The sequence below is a fragment of the Crocuta crocuta genome, unplaced genomic scaffold (assembly GCF_008692635.1).
Source record: "Crocuta crocuta isolate KB4526 unplaced genomic scaffold, BGI_CrCroc_1.0 scaffold306, whole genome shotgun sequence".
Lineage (NCBI taxonomy): Eukaryota > Metazoa > Chordata > Mammalia > Carnivora > Hyaenidae > Crocuta > Crocuta crocuta.
The window spans coordinates 625,902-648,351 of NW_027529630.1; the positions used below are offsets into that span (position 1 = coordinate 625,902).

Sequence of the window (22,450 nt, forward strand, 5' to 3'; positions counted from 1 at the left end):
TGCCTGGAGGAAAAAGAAAAAAGTAGCTAATTGAAGCTACTTAAATAAGTAGCTTATTGAAGGCTTATTATGACCAAGGCACTGTTCTAAATGCCTTACACGTATTAATTTACATAATCCTTACAACAGCCCAATGAAGTAGGTATTATTTTATTCTCATTTTACAGATAAGAAAACTGAAGCATAGAGAGGTTAAGTAATTTGTCAAGGGTCACACAGGTAAAAATAGCAGAACCAAGATTTGACTTTATTCGGTCTGGTACCAGAACTTAGGTGCTTCACATAATATATCATGCCATCTTCCTTACACCTTTGGGCCTCTCTCTCACTGTGTATCTGCCTCTCTGATGTCTGTCTTTTTTTTTTTTTTTTTTTCCTGAGAGGAGGGGGGCAGCGTGAGCAGGGGAGCGTCAGAGAGAGAGGGAGATAAAGAATCCAAAGCAGGCTCCAGGCTCTGAGCTAGCTATCAGCACAGAGCCTGATGCGGGGCTCAAACCCACGAACCATGAGATCATGACCTGAGCTGAAGTTAGACACTCAACTAACTGAGCCACCCAGGCGCCCTTCTGATGTCTGTCTTGATGGGATTGTAGGATGATGTTAGGTTAAGAGAACAGGAACTGATTTCTCTCTTTGTGTTCCCATTCTTCCCTTTGGGTAGAGGCCTCCATAACCATGTGTGTCCCTTTAATCTGTCCATAGGTCACTGCATCCAGAGGGGCCCAGAAGGGGAAGGAGGCATTGCCTCCACTGTAGCAGCTGCACCCACGATGCAGAGCATCAAGTGTGTGGTGGTGGGCGATGGGGCTGTGGGCAAGACGTGCCTGCTCATCTGCTACACGACTAATGCCTTCCCCAAGGAATACATCCCCACAGTGTTCGACAATTACAGCGCCCAGAGTGCAGTTGATGGGCGCACAGTGAACCTGAACCTGTGGGACACAGCGGGCCAGGAGGAGTACGACCGGCTCCGCACACTCTCCTACCCTCAGACCAACGTCTTTGTCATCTGTTTCTCCATTGCCAGTCCGCCCTCCTATGAGAATGTGCGGCACAAGTGGCATCCAGAAGTGTGCCACCACTGCCCCGATGTGCCCATCCTCCTGGTGGGCACCAAGAAGGACCTGAGAGCCCAGCCTGACACCCTACGGCGCCTTAAGGAGCAGGGCCAGGCGCCCATCACACCGCAGCAGGGCCAGGCCCTGGCCAAGCAGATCCATGCTGTGCGCTACCTCGAGTGCTCGGCCCTGCAGCAGGACGGCGTCAAGGAAGTGTTTGCTGAGGCTGTCCGGGCTGTGCTCAACCCCACGCCCATCAAGCGTGGGCGGTCCTGCGTCCTCTTGTGACCCTGGCACTCAGCTTGGAGGCTGCCCCTTCCCCTCCACCAGTTGTGCCTTGGCGCCTTGTCTGCCCCCAGCTGTGCCTTAAGGACTAATTCTGGCACCTCTTGCCAGGGGGCTCCCTGAATGCCCTTTTCTCTGAATGCCTATTTCTCCTTAAGGAGGCCCACAGAGAAAGGGGCTTTGGGCCCTGCCCCACTCTGCTTGGGAACACCGGGTATTCCTGAGAGCTCACCCAGGCCAAGATTGGACCCCTCCCCCATTTTCCCTACTGACCAGTTGATCCAGCTTTCCACACAGATGTTGCTGCCTATTGTGGTGCCTTCTCTCAGGTTAGGCACTCTCAGCTGTCCCTAACCTTTCCCTCGCTGCTCTTTGAATTGCTCCCCCCTCAAGATGCTCTCCCTTTCCCAAAGAAGGAGCCATAGAATCCTGAGAAGATGAATGTGCCGTAACTTACCCCCATGTGCCCAGGCCTTATGCATCTGCTGACTGACTCAGCCCCCCCCCCTTCCCAGGCTCCTGGGGGCCTTTTCTACCCCCATCAGCATCAATAAAACCTCCTGTCTCCAGTGGCCCTGGCTCCTCCCTGTGTGCTGGGCATTGGGGGTTGGGCAGGGGATGGGCATGGGCTAGGGCTCCCCAGAGACTGGGAGCCTTTTGTTTCCTGTAAAAAGGGACAGGAGACAATAGGCTTCATTGTGGTTCCCCCCAGCCCCCAATTTCCCTAACAAAGCTCTGGACTCCCTTGGAGGGGCCAGTCTTGCTCTGGGGCGCAGCCACAGATTTTATAGTGGACTGAGATGCAAAGCATTAAGGAAAAACTTTCTGATCTGAGGCTCAGAAAGGGAGAAGTTGAGAATCATTAGTCTGCAGGCAGGTGCTCACAGTCCTGCATTTGAGAACTGTTGCCTTATACCCTAAGGTGGCAGGTCTTTACCAACAGAGCTGGGGCTAGAACCCTATGGCTCAACCCAAGACTCTCCCAGTTATCCCAGCTACCAAGCCTGGAGTCATTACAGGGATAGCTCAGTCACTCCTACTCACCAAAATTGTGGCTTAGACCAACCTTAGGAGACTCCAGGCCTAAGAGGTCTGTAGAAGAGGGGGAATGGGGGATGCCACTTAGAATCATACCCTGTCATGGACTTTTTCCCTCTATCCTGGAGCCTGTCCCTTACCTCAGTTCCATTAAAGAAAGATGAACCCAAGCCCCAAGACAAGCAAGGCTAGCCCAGACTTTTGGCAAAAAAAAAAATTATTTTCCTTTGAAATAAAATGTACAACCAAAAGAGGTCAGGGCATGGGGCAGCAAGGAGGACAGGGACACACCAGAGAGCCCAATTTGGGGCAGGAATCTGCCTCTGACTCTACCCTATACCTTTGCCAAGGAGGAAGAGTCTGTAAGCCATTGATTTCAGAAGGGAAGGAAAATAAATGCTGTGCCAGTGCTGCTTCTGGAGCAGATCATCCTTCAGGTACTGAACACTGCTTCCACAAGGTAGTATCAGAACCACAGACTGGCATAACCCTTGGAAATCATACAGCCCTCCTACCCACACCCTCAATCATCCACATGGGCACACTAAGGCTTAGATAGGAAAGGGGTACACACCAAACAGGAGGTGAAAAGGCTAGAACACCTGGGCAAACTTAGCAAGGGACTGTGGCCAGGAGATAATTACATACACCAGTCAAGTGAATGACCCCGTGGAGAGAAATGGCTGTGGTTTTCGGGTAGCAGCCACTGCTCAGTGGTCCCTGACCTCAGCAAGAGGTGGCTATGTAAAGGCCAAGAACCGATGGTGGTTATGAACCTCAGGACTTTTTTTAGCACCAGATGGGGCCTCTCAGATAAGGGTGATGCTGCTTGAAGGTCCCTTTGCCCTCAAGTGGGGTGAGGGAAAGGAGAAGCCAGCAGGGCTACCTAAAACCCTGTCCTGTGCCCTTCCACCCTTCCTCCCCACTCCCCCCCAGCTTCTGCAGGACCCACAGAGGACACAGAGTGGGGAAGGCCAGAGTGGTGTCTTGTTTCTAGTTTCTGGGCCGTGGACTGCCTCCTCCTTCTTAGCAGGAGAGAAAGGGTTTAGAATCGCTTTTCCTCAGGCTGAGAGGTAATGAGCAGCTCCTTGTTCCCGAAGTCCCACCAGGCTGTCATGTGGAACGCCATGTTGGTTAGGACAACAGTGTACTCCAGGATGGCAAAGATGGTGTACACTGTTGTGAGGACACAAGAATAGGACACGGTGAGACTCCTGCCCCTACACCCCAGGGGCCTCTTGATAAATCGCCACCACCACATCTCTACACAGGAGACACAATGGCAGTCAGCCCCCAAGGCCACTGCTATCTCACACATTATAGAAAACATCACAACTGTCCCATAGCCACTGTGACCACATTCGGATCCCAGCCCAGCCTCACCTCCAGCCTCACAATACATGTTGTGCCGAAAGTAGACAGCCAGTGCCGTGAAGAAGGAGATGAAGTTGATGATGAAAAGCCGCTGTTTCCAGTTGTAGGACTTGCGGTCCTAGAGGACGGGCTGTCTGATCACTCTGCAGTCTATTGGATATGTGTGGGCAGCGTCCCCTCTTAGCCCCAACTCCTAAGGACTGTCTTACCTCCCTTGGTTATGGAAGGGGGCACAGGCAAGGGCAGCAGGAATGATGGGCATGTTCATATCCCTGCATTTGGGAGTACAATGAAGCCAAGGAGCAGTGCTGTCCCTGCCCCTCCCACTTCAGCAGGATGGAATATTAAAATTATTTGGAGTCACCCCTCAACCCAACAAGTCCACATACTGTGGGGAGACGAAAGGTGTCTGGGGGCAGGGGGGCAGGGCGGGGGCAGGGCACTGGCGTTATTACAGACCATGCGCCCCTGACACAGTTCCTAGCCCGCTGTAGCCTGGGTGCTGTCCCTCATTCTATTCCCATTTGGAGCCTCCATCTCTTCTATCTTCCAGTCTCCCATACTACTCAAACACAGTCCTACATTCTGACCAATCCATCACCCTCCCCACTCCTCCCCAAGTCCTAGCCTCACCCAGTTCCCTTTAGAACTCCAGTTCCTACCTACCATTACCCGCATCCTGAGGACTGGTGTCCTTGATTTTCCTCTGGGCTGCTTGGAGCCCCACTAGGGGTAGACCGTACCTCCTGACTTACTGTGTGCTTCTTGGTCAGCCGCCAGAGAATGCAGGTGAGGAGCATGTGACTGAGGGAAGAGGCGATGAACACAATGAAAGCATTTTCGTGGATGGCTGGAGGGAGAGAGGAAGGTTGGGAGCGGGCTCTACAGGGAGCATCCAAGTCCCTCCCCCCGAAGGTCTAAGTGAGGGAGGGCGCAGGGGCGACCCTTCCCAACCCTTCCCCTGCTCCTCCTTCCCTCATGTGGGCACCCACTGAAGTCCTCAGAAGAGGAGACGTAGGTGAGCACTAGCAGCGCGACGTTCTCGACGACGTTGAGGCCAAAGTTGAGGCGGCAAAGTGGGCGGTAGCCAGGACACGGGGACGCGCAGCTGAGGTAGTGGTTCCAGTAGGCGAAGGCCACCAAGAAGCGGGGCGCTGAGTGCAGGCCGATGCAGAAGCGCCACACGTAGCGCTGGGGCACCTCCCCACCGATGGCTGAGCTCACCGAAGGCAGGTAATTGGGCACCTAGAGAGTTGTGACCAGTGTGGTGGCAGGTCTCCACCAGCCCCACCCACCCACCTGGAGATCCTTCTCTCCATCTATCAAAATCACCCTGGGTGCTCAGAAGGCTCCATTCCAGCCCCTTCCTTTCCCAGAAGTCCTCCTTCAGGCACTCCCAGAGCTCTCCTGGGAGACATACCCTTCCAGGTCCTGGCCCCCAGTGTGCTTGTTCTCATTCCACAGGCAGCCTGGGGTTTGTGCAGGGGCTTGATAGGACTTTTCCATCTTCCTACACATGAACCTACATACGGCTGGGGAAGCTGTAGACGGGTTCAGACTTTCTCTGAGCCCATAGCACAGAGCTGTGGGAGATTCCATGGCCCAGGACCCCAGATTCAGTCCTGAGGACAGGGATGAGTCACAGACCACCTGAGCTTCCTTGGGACAGTGCTGGATTCACTGCCCAACTGAGCTGTTCTTGACTGTTCTCAGTTCTACTTACTCTTCTGGGCAAGTGTGCCAAGGTGGTAGAGGGTACTGTGAGGTCCTGGGGCGCTGCGTCAGGAGGGTACCCCCACCCTGATCATGCTTAAGAAAGTAGGTGCTCCTAACCTGGGGTAGTCTAAGGAAATGAGCCTATTCTTGTGCATCCCTCCCATCCATCTTTCTCAAGGCCTGGAATTCCTCATTCCTTAAGGAACTGTAGCACTATTCTTCACAGTTGAGGAAGGAGGAGGTAACACACACAGCTGCGAGGAGGATCAGTGTGTTGCTCGTGTGAGAGAGTGAGAGGATGAGGGAAGAACTGTCTAGATGGGGCACAAAAGGCAGGGAGAAGAGGAGGATCTCTCAGACTCCAGGGCCTGGAGCAGTGCTTCTACCTTAAACATGCATACAACTAACCAGGGATTGTGCATGGATGTAGGGGGTCTGGAATCTGAAAATCTGCATTTCTAAAGGATTGGTCCATGGCACTCCTTTTCTGTGGACTCACAGAAGGACAAGACTCAGCAAGGACAAGAGCAGTGCCAGAGCCCAAGGACCCAGAGAAGGAATGACCCTGCTGTGACTATAGCAGGACCAGTCTTCAGAGATGGAGTTCTAGAAGATCCCCTCCTTTCTCCTAATGGTGACGCTGATGGGCCCCCATCAATTCTGGAAATGTATGCAATGATGGAGGCAGCTCACAAGGCAGGGGTGGGCCTGGGAGAATGCCAGCCAGGGGCTTCGCAGCCTTCACAGAAAAGGACATAGACTTCCCTCAGCACTACCAAAGGAAGCTAAATGCAGAGCTCTCTGAGAGGGTGCCACTCTCAATGGCATGGCTTGAAATACCATGGCTTGAGACCAGGCTCAGGTACTCATTCTGAATAATCAGTAAAGCAGCAGCATGGAAGCTTTAGAGCCACACAAACCTGGGTCTGCATCCCATCTCTGCCTTTATTAGCTGAGTGACCTTGAGTAGGTAGGTCACTTCATCTCTCTGAGTTTCAATTTCCTCACTGGCAAAATAGGGATACTACCACCTACTTTGCAGGATGATTGTGAATATTAAATAGGATGTATGCAGAGCATCTGCAGTGGTTAGCACACAGTGGGTACAAGTGATTGCTTTCAGAAGACAAACTTCCCTGAAAAGCCTATGAATAGCTGGTAAGCTATGTTGTTATTGAACATGGGAAGCCCACACAGGAGCGATAGGCAAGAACTGTATCTTCATCAGAGACTTCCGAGCCCTCCAAGCCTCCTTACTTCTCTGCCCCTCTGAGTAGGTCCCCTAAGTAAGGTTAGTGGGAGTGTTGCCTCTATTTCCTAGAATATTCATTTTGAAAACTCCTGGCCCAATCCCAGCTATTTTAAGGGGAGCAGGACCAGCATGAGCTGTTTGTTTGTTTGTTTCCCACAATATGAGCTTTCTAAAGCTTGGCTGGCAGAGTCCAGAGCCCTAACTGATGCTGGGAAACAGGTAAAGGGTAGAGTTCGCAAAGATCTGGGAGGACACCACAGAAGGAAGGGAGATTTAGGGCCCTGTGGATACTGGTGTCTTCCTCATAAGCTCCTCTAAGATTAGGGGTGGAGGTAGGATGCTAAGAGCAGGGATTTCCTCTTATTCCCACCCCACACAAACACACATGCACACACATGCATAATCAGGTATAGGTATTCATTTATGTTCCCCTATTCCAAGCACACAAGTTCTCCACTCACCAACTAGCCAGTAACATCAGGAGCTATCAGAGACCAGGTGTCCAACTCACCCCAAATCTCCCCATGAGCTCAGAGCTAAGGGTACTGAAATGGGAACATAACCTCTTTCCTCAAGAACAGAAACCCTCCAGGGCGCCTGGGTGGCTCAGTCAGTTAAGCATCAGACTTTGGCTCAGGTCATGATCTCACGGTTCATGGGTTCGAGCCCCGTGTTGGGCTCTGTGCTGACAGCTCAGAGCCTGGACCCTGCTTCCGATTCTGTGTCTCCTCCTCTCTCTGCCTCTCCCTCACTTGCACTCTATCTCACTCTGTCTCTCACAAATAAATAAATGTAAAAAAAAAATTTTTTTTTTAAAGAGATTCATTCTTTTGATAAAAGTCTCCTGAACTTATGGATTACTTTGCTATCTACTGCCTCTATCCCTTGCCAATTGAACAAAACTTCCCATTCCTATCAATTCAACCTGCTACGCTTCTCTGGACTCCATCCCTACCTCTCTATCCTCATAGTCCCTATCTTAGCTCTGGTCTCCCCAGTAGCATGATCTATTGTAGTAGCCTCCTCACTGATCTCCCTACTCTTGCCCACTGCCCTAAAATCTGTTCTCCACTCAGGAGGTAGAATGATCTTCTAAAGCATAAGTCTGATTGTGTCCCTTTCCTGCTTAAAATCTTTCCAAAGCTCACCACTGCCCTCTGGATAAAATCAAAAGTTGTCAGCCTGGCATTCACAAAGATCCTTTTTTACCCCCATAGCAGAAATGCCCCCTGCTCCAGAAAAGAAGTCTTCCCCAACACCTAGGCTGGATTAAGTGCTTCTTCTGGCCCTGTGATCCCTATGCTCCCCTTTATTCCCTATGTTCCCTTTATCACAATAGGATTCCCATCCCACTGTGCTGTGACCATCTGTGTCTAGGACTGTGTCTTGTAGGATGAGAGGCTAAGGGCAAGTCCATATTCAATTCCATGTTTCTAACACAGAACCTCTACCCCTGGGCCCTCAGGAAAGGCCTGGTGAACTGCTCTTGGAGGCAGGAAGTCCATCTCAGTTTCTAGCTGGCAGAGCCTGGGGTGGACACAGGTTAGGGGGCCTGAGGCTGCCAAGGGAGAAACCAACCCTGAAGATTCCAGGGCAGGGCTGGGGGGTCCCCTCAGGCCAGGCCTCCAGTCTGGGTTAAAGCCACTTATGACTTCTCTTGGCTTCTGGTCCAGTCTAACTCCCCAGTCCTGGCTTCCTTTCCAGTCTGGTCTTTCTTCAGCTTCCTCCTCCCTCTCATGACTTCTCTTGCCTATTCCCCTCCCTTCCTTTCCCCTCTCCCCTCTGCTCCCTGGCATTCTGTAATCTACTCTCAGAGGACTGTGACTCCACTCTCCCTGAATCTCTATCCACAAATTCCCCCAACTCTAACTTGCCCCCCATCATCCCTTTATCCCTTTCCCCTTTCTCTGACTCTCTGCCTTCTCTCTTACTATTTGATTCCGCTCTTACCACCGTCTCTTGACTTGGCCCTGACCCAGGTGCGGGGGAGCCTGGCACTCACCCCACAGTCAGTGGCCACCGTGTACTCAAAGTGGAACACCAGGGACCAGATGATGCAGAAGAAGAAGCCGAACATGGGGAAAGTGATGACCCACCAGATCATGGCCGTGAAGCGGAGCCGGAACACAATCCCATCTGGGTCCAAAGGCTGGGAGACTGCAGAGAACATCCTGTAGGAAGTGGTGCCCAGGCAGGGTGAGGGACATGACTTGGGACCTGCTGGGACACCTGAGCCTTGGGAAGTGGAGCCTTTTCCAGAGCTGGCTCCTCTGGATATAGGGAAAAGCAGGTAGAAAGGGCATAAAGGGAAATGGAAAGCAGTGCAGAAGGTAAGGAGGTGCAGAGAGAGATGGGGCAGGAGCAGCTGAGTCAGGCAGATTCTCTTAGGAATCCCTCTGGCACAATGGTCCTGTAGGTCTACCTCTTAAAGAGTCTGGAGAATAGAAGCTCTCAGTGGCCTGGACATTGGAGTCTGATGGCCATCTCAATCTCAAGACTCTCACACCCACTCAGAAGGATCAGAGGTAGAAAGATTATTCCTGTTCCATAAAACGTTAGGATTAAGGTCTTAGCCACTTGATAGCTTAAAGCTCCCAAGTCAAGTCTTTCTTCAGGTCATATAACCTAGACAAAGGACCCTTGGCTCAGACAGTCCAAGCCCTCCCACTGGCCCTGTCTGACCACATTCCTCCTCTTCATCCAAGTTCAACTAGGAACAGTGGGAGTGCCCAGAACCTATTTCAATGTGGCCACAAGCTGCCAACCAGCCCACCCCCAGGCTCAGAATGATCCAAGCCTCAGGCCAACAGTACCATCATCTCAAGATACCAGGATCCCTGCAGAGGCTTCTCCTTCCTCTCTAAGAAGACCATGTCACCCAATCCAAAGTTTATGGGAATCTGAGGATCACAGGAACCTTCTCCCCTCAGCTTGAGCCTGTTGTGCTGAGCCAGACCCAGCAGAGACCAAGGGAGCTAGCTTCTTCCACTCTCTTCTCCCTCTAGGGAGAGAAGTCCCTTCTCCCATCCCCCACTGCCCCAACCACCATGACTTGTGAGATGGGTTCCCTTCTGGGGAGCAGACAGTAGTAGCTTTGTATTCTAAGGCCTAGGATCAAACCTCCCTTGGGACTCATACCTCCCACCATTAACGGAGCTCTAGTTCACTAGTCCAGCTCCACATCAGGGAAATGGGGGAGGGAGCACAAACTGAGCAACACTTACGCTGGGTGCTGAAGGATCTGGGGCTTGGGTTGAGGGCTCTAGCCAGACTGAAACTATTTTAAGACTGGAGGGTCCCACCCCTAGCTCTCCAGGGCCTGCCCTCCCGCCCACAGAGCTCAGATCTCCACGCCTGCCCAAGCACACAGCCCTCCAAGGACCAATAAGGCCATATCATAAACCCTGGAACACTCTGCAAAGGTAAGGGTGATCGTGGCTAAAGTCAGCCCACAACAGCTTCCGTGCCAGGGATGGGGGTGGGGACCTTTTTGAGAGTTATATCCTGGGATATAGGCAGGTTTATGGGAAGGAAAAGGGAGAAAGCAGAATAGGATTTCACCCCTTTTTGTTGAAGCAGGAGTATGTCTGTTGGGCCTCATTGGAGAGCTAGTTAATCTTAGGGCAACATACATTCAAGATCTAAAACAGATCTGGACGGGCCTGAATATGAAGTATAAGTATCCAGCAACAGTAACTCAGCTCAAGATGCCTTAACAGGGGTCTAACAGCCAGTAATAGGAATGCAACAGTAATACTTTTCCCTGTACTGTCTAGGCCATATGAAGTCCTATGCCCAGATCAGGGCCTCTTATGGAGAGAATAGTGACTGACTGGGCCAAGTCTAGGGGGGCATGTCCTGTGAGGGTTGCCTGAAAGAACTGGAAATATGCTACCCAATAAGAATAAATTTGGGGACCTCTGCCCCCATTATTGCCGTCCTATCTTTGCAGGGCTGCCTTGATGCCAGGAGGAGAGAGAGTAGATCTCAGGCTCCCAAAGCAGAGCCAGTGCAAAGGCAGAGATTCACCAGAAAAAGAATGTTATGTTCACTACAAGAAAGAGCTTGCTAATTGTTAGTTACCAAGCCTCCTTAGAATAGGCCGCCTGGAGAGGAAGCAAGCTCCCCATCACTGGAGATACGCAAGCAAACAGAGTCATGTAATTATAGATCTGTTAGAGTAATGTTACTTATTTTACTCCTAGGCTTGGTCATTCCTAGAATACTCTAGGTGAGAAATGTAAGCCCAGAGCATACATCCACCTGGGGTGCCCCAAGGTGGCTCCAACATGGTAGTCCCAGAGAGTGGGGACAAAATACCACCTGGGTCACTAAGCTCAGTCCAGCCCCAGAGTGGCCAGGTACCCCTCCTGCAACTACCTATGCCTTAGCTCCCTACTAGTATGCCTACAAGAATATCTATAACCCTACAGGAATGGGTTATAGCTATGCCACATATGCTGCCTTACTGATCTCATTAGCCCTCAGGAGCCAGCCATGAGGGGCAAAGCAAACAGCCTATTACATTTAACTCCATATGCCTTACAAATATTATAATTATCGGCATGGACTAAGAGTACGTGGTGCCAGGCCTTCCTTTTCAAAGAGCACTGGGCTGGTGGGGGTCTTATAAATTTATTCAACAAATTCTTTCTGATTCAGATGTAGTACCCACCTTAAAGGAGCTCCAGGTCTGGTGGGGAACAAAAATACAAATGTAATGGGATAGAACTGTATGAAAGATAAAACAGGGAACTGTGGGCACCCAGTGGGAAGAGTGATTAAGTCTGCACCAAGGAGGCTAGGGAAGGCTTTTCAAAAGAGGAGACACTGAGAAGGGTTTTGCAAGATACAAAGGAGTTGACCAGGGTGAGAGAAACTTTTGATGCATTGTCTAAGGTGAAAACTAAGTCAGTAAAGGCCATTGGTTTGATCCCTTTTGATCCTCACCCTCAAGATCACCTGGTCACCTCCTTTTCGTCCAGTCCTGTTCTTTCTGACAGCTCCCAGTCCTGGGTCTCATCAGACTGCCTGCCTACCACCCATCGACAAATCAAGGAGAGAGAAAACTTCCAGTCATAAGAACAAAAGAAGTAGGCCCCACTCGATACTGCCAGCCAGAGCCCACTCCTAGTCATAGTCCTATTTCTGGAGCAAATGCTCTTTACAGGGAGGCAGGAAGCTGAGCTGACTGGGGGCTTTCAGAGCTCTCTCTGACACTATTCCAAGGGTCCGTGTCCAGGCCCTGCCTCCTTTCCACCTAGAGCCCCTGAGCTCTTCCTCTCCTGCCCAGCCTTCCAACCTTACAATCTCCTTTTCCTCCTCCTCTGCTGCTCACCCTTCACATTTCCCAAACCACCTTCCTATCCTTCCTCTCTCTGGAGCTCTACACTACTCCTCAGAAGGAAGATGAGAATTCCAGCCCCATTTTAGACATGGGAAGCTGAGACTCAGTCTGTGTCTCAGGTAAGTGAGAGTCAGTGGATGAATCAGGAGTGTAACAGAGGTCAGCACAAGTCTCACCCTCTTTACCCCAATACGCTGCAGAGAAAACTCACATCTTTCCTCCTGGCCCAGCACACTATATCCCTGCTCAGAGGGCACTGGCTACCTGAGGAACATAGTCCATATACACATATGGAACACATATACACACACATCATCAGGTTCCCATCCAGACACACACAGATATGGTCTCCCACACACATACAGTCATGTCCCTTACAGTCACAGGCACGCATACATAATCACATCCCCACAGAGATAGGCACAGCTCACAGTGCCACACTAAGAGGCCCCAGCATCCTCTAGCCCAGTCCAGTTTTCTCTCCATCCCCCACGAAACCCTGGGGCACCTGAATCTGCCCCTCTATGAAATAGGGACTGAATTCTGGGGCTGCCCAACTTCAGTGACTCTAGGCCCTAGTGACCTCCATGGAAAGTGGCAGAAAGCTAACTCCTAAGACCTCAATTTGCAGGTACCCAGCAGCCCAGTTTGTCTGATGGACCCCATTGGAAAGCTCACTAATCCTGTTAACATAGAATCAGGATCCAAAATTTGATCCAATTGGACCTGAATATGAGATGTTCCCCACCCCCCTTCGCAAGCCCTACCCCACAGTGTGTGGCCGTAGTCTCCTTGAAGTGGAAGAGCAGGGACCAGAGGATGCAGAAGAGGAAGGCGACAAGTGGACAGCAGACCGTGACCAGGGCCACCAGGGTGAAGCGGAGCCGGACCAGGGTCCCATCCCGATCCAGTGGCAGTGGGACCTGATACATCTTGTCAGACCTGGGGATGGAGTAGTATGCTGTCAAGGCCCAAGGCAGCAAGGCTGGGACTCTGTGGTAAAGCCAGTCCTTATGCTGAGTCCTCAGCTTAGCTGTGCCATGGCTTGGAGGGTCTGAGAAGAAAGCTATCTTGCCCCTAAACTTGGACAGCTCCTGCCCTGGCTGGGGAAGACTGACTCAGAATCCCAAGAGAACATTCACCCTCAATTTCAGAGGAAAGACAATGAACCAAATCTGTGCTGAAACAAAGGTCGAATAGATTGGGAGAGCTTCTTCCCCCCTATACCTGGCTTTACAGGTCTAGAACAACAGGAGCTGGTTTAACTGGTCTCTCTTGTTTCAGGAACCAATCCTAAAACCTCTCAGTGGATAGAATGGCCCATCTCCTCTCACAGGCTTTTGAGCCTCTAGGCTTCAGGGTCTCCCATCAGCTCTCCCTGCTTTACCCACTGGTCCAGGGCCTTCTGTACCTTCAGTCCCTTCCCTGCCCCACAGCCACACACTGTGTGTGCCTGCACCACAGTGCAGAGCAGCAAGGGCTCCATGGAAGCCAGTAGAACCCTGACCCCCTGCGCATCCCCGCCCACTGCCTCATGTGCTCTGAGGGTGAAAGGCTTTGCAGAATCAGGTCTGGTGCTAGCCTGGGCTTGCTGTTTGCTGGAAAGAGCTGCCAGGTCAGCTTCTGGAGGCTTCCCAGTACCCGTGGGGCCTGTCCATCCCCCTCCAGAGACAAAGTAAAGGCTCCTGAGGACTGTGACTCCCTGCTCAGATGAGGATCGTACAGTCAAGAGCTATAATGACCAAGTATACACCAGGAATCCTAGCCCAGCCTCCCTCAGTATACAGAGGGGAAATTAAGGCTAAGAGGGTTGCACAACAACTAGAAGGAAGAGCCAGCAGTGGGGAGATGTGGAGCCCACAGAGTTACAAACTGCAGCTCCAGCCTTCTTTGACTCCTTCCTCTCTGGGACAGAGCTCTGGGCAGAAAGGTAAAGTTAGGTCAGATTAGGAGGGGAGAGAGAAGGGGCACCTGTCCATAAGAGACAGAAAGGTAAATCAAACCTATATAGATGAGTCAGTGAGCCTCACTGCAGTGTCCCCACTGCAAAAACAGAGAAACTAAGATGCAGAGAGAGAAAGGCCCTTCCTCTAAAGCCAGATGCTGAGCCTAAGGGAAAGCCATCTTTGGATCTTAGGCTTCTTGTGGCCAAACTAGGGCTGGCTCCAGATTCAAAAAAGAGCCCGCCCTTCTGGACTCAAAGGTCTTGCCAGATCAAGTCCCAACTGTTTGTGGCCCCGCCCTCAGGAAGAACCTGAAGCTAACCTCCTAGCATTCCAGAACCAGGTGAATACGCCTCTGTGTTCTCCTCCATCTTCCCCCACCCACCTCTCTGCCAGGCCCAATTAGTCAGCCTGCTCCAGTTACCCAATCTCTTTTCTGCCTTCGGGGGCCAGGGATCTTCCAGCAGAATTGGAATTGGAGCTGGGGCCCCTCCCAAATCTAACACATTTCTTGGATCATCCTCAAATGGACTATAAGTCCCTAGAGACCTTAGAAGGGGAACAACTTTCCCACCCAGCCCAAAACCTGATTCTGTGCTTGAAGCAGCACTAGTCTCCTCTCTGAAGCCAGTGGCTCTAGAACCCTCAGGAACCAATGTGATGCCCAAACTGAAGACCAGATCCCCAGGGAATGAATAGGCACTGCCCGAGGCAGGGAGTGGGTAAAGAGGTTGGAGGAATAATCTGTTCCACTGCTCAGAGGTATGCCTGGCTTCTCTTTTAGCTGTGTGACCTTGAGCAAGTCATCTAACCACTCTGGGCCTTTATCCACAGTTGTGTAAGGTAAAAATCATGTGGTTTAGATTACTAATAATCCAACATGGTCATTTTACTTCTCCAGGTCTCAGGACAGAGAGCTCACTACCTAAAGGACAGCTCTTCAGTCCCAGTCAGCTCAAACTTTTTCATAGGGACTACTTAGCTGGAAACCACTTTCATAGGAGTACCCCTACGTTATCTCCAAAGGTCCTAGAAATCTCCTCAGCTTCCAGCCAGAATCCATACTTACTGGGTACCTTCTGAGTAGGAGGCAGCCTGCTTCATACTCCATATACATTGTTTCTTTTAACCTTCACTATAATTCTATGAGGCAGGCCCTATATAGCCTGTGTATTTCCATTTTTCAGTACAGGAAACTGAGGCTCAAGGAGGCTGAAAACACTTGCCCAAGGTCACAGGCTAGTAACTGGCAGAGGTAGAACTTGAAATTATTCTATTGGGTTCCAGAGCCCCCCAACACCTCTATACCTGGCACTTAAAGAGAAATCCCCATCAGCAGGCCCTGTGGAATGAAGGAGAGCTCAAACAGTGCACACCCAGCACCATGTGGGGAGCAGAGGGGATAAAGGGTTAGTTCAGAAGTCGGGACAGCAGCAGATCCTGGGCAAGCACCAGCACCTTCAGAGCTTGGGGCTGGGCGGTGAGGAGGCTGGACCTCGTGGCAGAGCTCCCCCAAGCGAGGTTGCCCCGCAGTCCGGCACATCCATCCCCATACTCACCCAGGCTGTGGCGGCAAAGACGCCGCGCCAGCGCAGGCCGGGCGCTGGGGGAACCCGAGGGGAGCCCAGGCCCGGGCTGGGGCAAGCGGCGGGGTGCGGACCGGAGCGGGAACGGCGGGGGCGGGGCCAGCGCGCTTGGGGAGGAAACTGCGCCGAGATCCTCCGTTGGCCCCTCCCCACTTCTGCGGACCTGGACCCTGGACTCTCCCCCTTGATCCGGCGTCCCCTTGTGCCATGCCTCTCTAGCTCTAGTCTGCCTCACTAATTCCTGTTGCGTGGGGGCAGCCGGAAGAGTCCTGGACCCATGGGTTTGACACGCTGGATAAGCCACCTTGTCACCTTACCTCTCAGCTGCGTTCCATCACCTGTTGAAAGAACATAAAATTGATTCAACAGGGCCCCGAATTCTTCAGATTTTAATCTTAGTGTCTCCTGCCCACGTCCCCATTCTAGCCGAATTATCCAGCCTCGCCCTTCTGAAACATTAAAACAGTTTTGCCCCAGCCTCAGCGCCCCTCCCCCTAACTTTGCTCCCCATAGCCGATTCCGGGCATCCAACAAAGGAAAGAGCACCTTAATAGGTAGAGAGATCAGGGAGGCCCACCCCAAAATCTCGGGGCCAGAGCTGTTCCCGGCTTTGATCAGGAGAGGGCGCCCTTTCCTGTCCGACGTAACAGCAAGGCTCTCCTTTCCCCAGTCCTGGGTCTCTCTCCACCATGAGAGGGTTGATCCGCAGAAACCAGCCTACAGGGTTCCCTCCCCACCCAGACTGACCCGTAAAGGAAACCGAGGAAAACTCTTGGGTTTGTCAGAGCACCTGCAGGGGGTGAAGACCTCTGAGCTAGATGTAGTTACCATCACAGTTTTCCTATTCATATATCCCCCTAGTAATAATCAGCACAATTTGAGCACCCCCTGTCTTCCAGGCGCTTTTCTATTTTTTATGCATTATCCCATTTGATCCTCATAAAAACCCCATGAGGTGGTTACTATTAATATCCCTGTTTTAGAAAAGATATGTTACCTATTCACACAGCTATACATGTCAGAACCAGGTTTGGAGTCCGGCACCTGAGGCTATTCCCTTAATTCCTCCCTATATAGTTGACCCTGGAACCCGGGTTTGAACACCACACATCCACTGATACGTGGATTTTTTAATATAGCACAGTACTGTAAATGTATATTCTCTTCCTCATGGTTTTCTTTAAGAAAAAAAATTTATTTTTTAAAGTAGGCTCCACATCCAACATGGGGCTCAAACTCACACCCCAAGATCAAGAGTCACATGCTCTACTGAGCCAACCAAATGCCCCCTCTTATGATTTTCTTAATAACATTTTCTTTTCTCTAGCTTACTTTATTGTAAGAATACAATACATGAAACGTATACAAAATATGTGTTAACTGATAGTTTATTATCGGTAAGGCTTCCAGTCAACAGTAAATCATCTGTAGTTGTTGTGGGAGGAGTCAAAAGTTATACATGGATTTTTTTACTGTGGGGGGGATCAACACCCCTAACCTGCGCATTGTTCAAGAGTCAACTGCATAATATTAATCCCACAAGGTAGCTATAATCACCACTTTGCAGGTGGATACAGAGGCTTAAATTTGATTAACTTATCAGAGATCTTTTTCATGCATTCATTTTTTTTCATTCACTCAGCCTAGCTCTCTCTGTGGCAGACCTGGAGATAACTCACTCCTGGGGCTCCAAGTCTGGAGGGAGTCCTATTAGTCCTAATAGTCCAGTGTCTTATTCTAGTGACTTTGAACTCCCCTCCACCCTGGCCTTTAAAGTCCCAGCAAATTAGAGGCGCCTGGGTGGCTTAGTCGGTTAAGCGTCCGACTTTCGCTTAGGTCATGATCTCGCGGTTCGTGGGTTCGAGCCCCGCGTCGGGCTCTGTGCTGACTGCCAGCTCGGAGCCTGTTTCAGTCTGTGACTCCCTCTCTCTCTGACCCTCCCCTGCTCATGCTGTCTCTCTCTCTCCTAGAAATAAATAAAAACATTAAAAAAATTTTAAAAAAAAGTCCCAGCAAATGAACAATTAGTAAAACTGTACTAAAAGAACCACCTCCTTTTAGTTTCAATAACTAGATGTAGGTTTTCTACCTCAGGGCTTCGTGTCATTTTCTTTGTCAACCTCCAGCACACAGGTGCTTGCTCCTGGCTTTTATTCCCTGTCTTGACCCCTTATCTGTTCCTTTGGCCCTAAATACCATTCCCTGAAGCTGGGTCCCTTCTCTCTGCCTCTAGACTATTCCCAATGCCTGAAACTTGAGGTGCATTAATCTTGCCTTTAATTCTTTGGCGATTTGGGCAATTCACCATATAGTCCTGAATCTCCTGAGTCTCCTCATCTGTAAAATGGTTTTAGGAATATCCACAGCATAGGGTTGCCCTTGCGATTAAACGGGGTAAAACAGCAGTGTGCCAGGCATGCAGAAGATACTCAATATACCATGGCTATTGTGATTAGATTGTGGAGGCTACAGTCTGAACTTGTCCTGACTGAGCCTTTTCTGAACTGTGTGACCTCAGCCATCACTGACCCTCTCTGAATCTATTTCTTCCTCTGTCAGTTCAAAAGCCTATCACCTTGATTTATATGAGGAAAAGTAGAAGAATGAGTTCTTACTAAAGATGCCAAGAACTTTATGTACACTTTCTTATTTGATCCTCTTAATAATCTGGTAAGATAAGTTTGGTGGAATATATTTTACAGGTATAAGAAGTTGAACAAGCATCTAGGCTTCTTGTCTCGCCTTCGATTCAGTGGGCAGTTCGTGTTTGCTGAATCGACATTTGTCCATCATCCAAGTAGTTGCTGCTGCTGCGTTGAAGGCTTCCAGTGTCTCCTGTCCTCCTGGTTGGTTTGCCTGGTGTCTGGACATATGTCAGAGAGACCTGTGCCTGAAACAGCACCACTATTGTCCAGCTTTGGCCACAATCACTGCTCCACTCCCCCTGTCCACATACACATACTAGATACCCCAAGCTGACTGAGCATTTATTTACAGGGATGCTTCAGTACAGAGGTGGGCAGTACAGAGGTGGGAAGCAGATGAAAAGTGAATGTGGGATGCAGTTGTTAAGGAAAGCTTCCTGTGGCTCTCCTTCACTGGCCTCCTTGCCCTTCTATCTCTTTATCACCCTCCCCATTTACAGCCACATTGGCTCTTCTTAAAACACAGACTTGGGGGCACCTGGGTCACTCAGTTGGTTAAGTGTCTGACTCTTGATTTTGGCTCAGGTCATGATCTCAAGGTTCGTGAGATGGAGCCCTGCATTGGGCTCTGTGCTGACAGCACGGAGCCCACTTGGGATTCTCTCTCTCTCCTCCTCTCTCTGACCCTCCCCAGCTGATGTTTTCTCTCTCTCTCTCTCACTCTCTCTCTCTCAAAATAAATAAACATTAAACACACACACACACACACACACAGATCTGATCATGTGCCTCTCTTGCTGCAAACTGTTTAGCAACTCCGTACGGCTTTTAGGATCAAGAGCAAATTCCTTAGTGTGGTATTCATCATCCTTTGTTATCTGGCCATCCTCTACTCTAGCAAATACATATTTTACATTATAGCTACGCTCACTTGTTCCATGAGCTTTGCTCAACTTCCTCCTCATCTCTCCCTACGTGCTATGATTTGCCCACCTCCCCACTCCACAGGAAGCATTAGAAGCCCATCACACCTTTATTAGGACTGACCACAATGTAGTGAAATTACTGTTAAGTGTCTGTTTCCCTCACCTTCCTGGAAGCTCATTTAAGGATGGAACCCTCACCTGTTCCATTTACTTCTAAATCTCTCAGCTTAGGCCAGAGACAGACACAGCAGAAGCCCAGAAAATATTTATTGGGTTAATTTAATTGAATTGGATTTTAAAGGATGGACATACTTTAGATTTATCAGGAAGAGATTTAGGAACTGTAAGAAAAGGCTCTGAAGAAAGACAGCTGTTGTAGGGGTAGAGGCAGAGTAAACATGGCTAGGGGTAGGTAAAGAGGCAAGGAAGGACACAGTGCTAAAGACATCCTGTTTCAGGCCAAACTCTGCCCCTGCCTCCTGGGCAGCCTCAGGAAAGTCTCCATGGTTGTTCTTGTTCTTCCTAGAGATCTCTTTCACGGCAGAGACATCCTCCTTGGATGACTTAAAATACCCATCCCAGGCCCACCCATCTTGCTATAGGCTCATTCTGCATCAAATAGTAATTAAATCTTCATTGTATATTTCATTCTTCATTGTTCAACTTTCTCTGTCTCCCTTGTCACTTCTAGGATGAAATCCCAGTTTGTACCTCTGGATATACTGAGCTCTTTCTTGGTCCTTTATCTTTTTTCTCTCTGTTCCTCTGGCGAGGGTGTTTTTTCCCCTCCATCTCAGCAAACTGTACCATAAAAGTATTGATTAACAGCACACTTAGGAATACATGTGGGAACTTGTGGGGCGATCACTAAAATAATATAAAAAGATAATTTAATTTTCAAGCTGGTACAGGAGGAAAAATGAAATAATCCAAAAGAATGTTAAGAAAGCAGAGATTCAGGGGTACCCAGGTGGCTCAGTTGAGCGGCTGACTCTTGATTTCAGCTCAGGTCATGATTTCTGAGTTGTGGGATTGAGCCTCATGTTGGGCTCAGCGCTGAGCATGAAGCCTGCTTGGGATTCTCTCTCTCTCCCTCTGCTCTCTTCCCTACTTGTGCGCATGTGCACTCTCTCTAAAAAAATATGGATATACAGATACAGATATATATACACACACATACATATTTTTTAAAAATAAAGCAGAAATTTAAATGGAAAATAAGCACTTGAAAAGATGGCCAATATCATTAGTCATTAGGGAAATGCATATGAAAACCACAATGAGGCGTCACTTCATAGCCTCTAGGATGGCTATAATTGAAAAAAAGGAAAATAGCAAGTATCGGCAAGGATGTGGAGAAATTGGACCCCTCATCTATGGCTAATAGGAATGTAAAATAGTACAGCCACTTTGGCAAACAATCTGGTAGTTCCTCCCAAAGTTAAACATAGAGTTACCATGGGACTCCATAAATCTACTTTCAGGTAGAAACACAAGAGAGCTGAAAACATGTCCACAAAACACTTGTACACTTGTACACAAATGTCCGTAGCAGCACTATTCATAGTAGCCACAAGGTAGAAACTCAAATGGCATTCAACCTATGAATGTATAAACAAAATATGACCATAAAATGGAATACTATTCTATCATAAAATGGAATGAAGTTATGGTGTGCTATAACACAGATGAACCTTGAAAACATGTTAAGTGAAAGAAGTCAGACACAAAGGCCATGTATTGTATGATTCCATTTATAGGCAATGTTCAGATAGGCAAATTTGACACAGAAAGTAGATTAGTAGTTGCTAGGGGAAGGGGGAAATGGGGAATGACTGCTAATGGTCTGGGGTTTCTTTTTGGAGTTATGAAAATCTTCTGGAATTAGACAGCAGTGATGGTTGTACAACTCCATAAATACAGTTGACCCTTGAACAACACATGGTTTTGGGGCACTAGCTCCACACAGTCGAAAATCTATTTATAACTTTTGACTCCCCCAAACCTTAACTACTAAGGGCCTACTGTTGACCAGAAGCCTTACTGACAATGTAAACAGTTAATTAACACATATTTTGTATGTTATATGACTGTAGTCATACAATAAAGTAAGCTAGAGAAAATAGTATGTTATTAAGAAACTCATAAGGAAGAGAAAACACATTTACAGTATTGTATTTATTGAAAAAAAATCCTCATGTAAGTTGACCTGCACAGTTCAAACCTGTGTTGTTCAAGGGTCAACTTTACTGCAACCCTCTGAATTCTATACTTTAAATGGATAAATATTATATTACATGAATTATATCTCAATTTTAAAAATCTGGCAGGACTGGGCCTCAAAAAATGGAAGTTATTATTACAAAAGAACCAAAATGAAAAAAAATTAAGGAATAAAACAGAAACAGAACAGGTAGGACAAAGAGAAAACATTATATAAAATCCTGAATCTATCAGTAAATTCTATTAAGTGCAATAGACTAAATGCCCTAGTTTAAAGTCAAAGGTATTCACATAAGATTTATAAAAATCTAATTATATGCTATTTATAAACATCATCCTTCCTTATCCAGTTGCAGGAAAAGAGGAAGGAAACCAACATTAACTGGGTGCTTACTGTGTGTCAAACATGTGCTCAGTCCATTGCAAATACCCTTATTTGACATTTACAATCACCTTACAACATGGGAATTTTTGTGCCCTTTCATAGATAAGAAAACTGGGTCACAAACAGTTAAATAATTTGTGCAAGGTCTAAAAAGTAGCAAGTCTGGTACTTAAACTTAGCTGTTTGACTTCAACTCTGTCACTCTTTCCAATCCACCATATAAGAAATCTAGACCATCAGGGGCTGCCTGGGTGGCTCAATTGGTGGAGCGTCCACTCAGTTCATTATCTCACGGTTCATGAGTGAGCCCCACATCTGAGATGACAGCACAGACCCTGAAGCTTGCTTCAGATTCTGTGTGTGTGTCTCTCTCTCTGCCCCTTCCCTGCTCATGCTCTCTCACTCTCTCTCTCTCAAAAATAAATAAACATTTAAAAAATTAAAATGAAAAAGAAAGAAATCTAGACCCTCACTCTGAAAGGAAATCTCTGGCCCTTCCCCGATTCTGCAGTCCTTATGGATCCTGTCTCTGCTCTGAGCACCTTCAAAGCTGCATCGGGTGAGTTCTCAGAGTATGTATGTAAGACACTGGGGTTTCCCCAGGACACAGCTGGACTTCCCTTTCTTTTCTTTTTTTTTTTTTTTTTTTTTAAATTTTTTTTTTTTTTTTTG

General features: G+C 48.8%; 2 protein-coding genes across 10 annotated transcripts in view; one reads left to right on the plus strand and one right to left on the minus strand.

Moving 5' to 3' along the window:
* Positions 1–506: 506 nt before the first annotated feature.
* Positions 507–1,915, plus strand: RHOG (ras homolog family member G). Its single transcript, XM_077762187.1, has one exon. It carries the CDS (start codon positions 771–773, stop codon positions 1,344–1,346), a length of 576 nt encoding a protein of 191 aa, XP_077618313.1. The 5' UTR covers positions 507–770; the 3' UTR covers positions 1,347–1,915.
* Positions 1,916–3,346: 1,431 nt separating this feature from the next.
* PGAP2 (post-GPI attachment to proteins 2) overlaps positions 3,347–22,450 on the minus strand; it is a 21,487-nt gene continuing 2,383 nt past the window's right edge. The window contains exons 2-8 of one of the 9 annotated variants that reach the window (XM_077762181.1): positions 15,917–15,937; positions 12,838–13,012; positions 8,820–8,880; positions 4,748–5,000; positions 4,499–4,605; positions 3,765–3,873; positions 3,347–3,557 (exon numbers count right to left, since the gene is read on the minus strand). In XM_077762181.1, coding sequence (XP_077618307.1) covers positions 3,427–3,557; positions 3,765–3,873; positions 4,499–4,605; positions 4,748–5,000; positions 8,820–8,880; positions 12,838–12,971 — 795 coding nt within the window. In that variant the 5' untranslated portion in view covers positions 12,972–13,012; positions 15,917–15,937 and the 3' untranslated portion in view covers positions 3,347–3,426. Of the gene's footprint in view, positions 3,558–3,764; positions 3,874–4,498; positions 4,606–4,747; positions 5,001–8,725; positions 8,895–12,837; positions 13,013–15,572; positions 15,727–15,916; positions 15,938–22,450 lie in introns of those variants that run through there. The other 8 variants (XM_077762180.1, XM_077762179.1, XM_077762177.1 and 5 more) reach the window with 8 other exon arrangements.

Excerpts from the sequence above, each read along its gene's own strand:
- RHOG (XM_077762187.1), top strand. The coding sequence starts at position 771 with ATGCAGAGCATCAAGTGTGTGGTGGTGGGCGATGGGGCTGTGGGCAAG.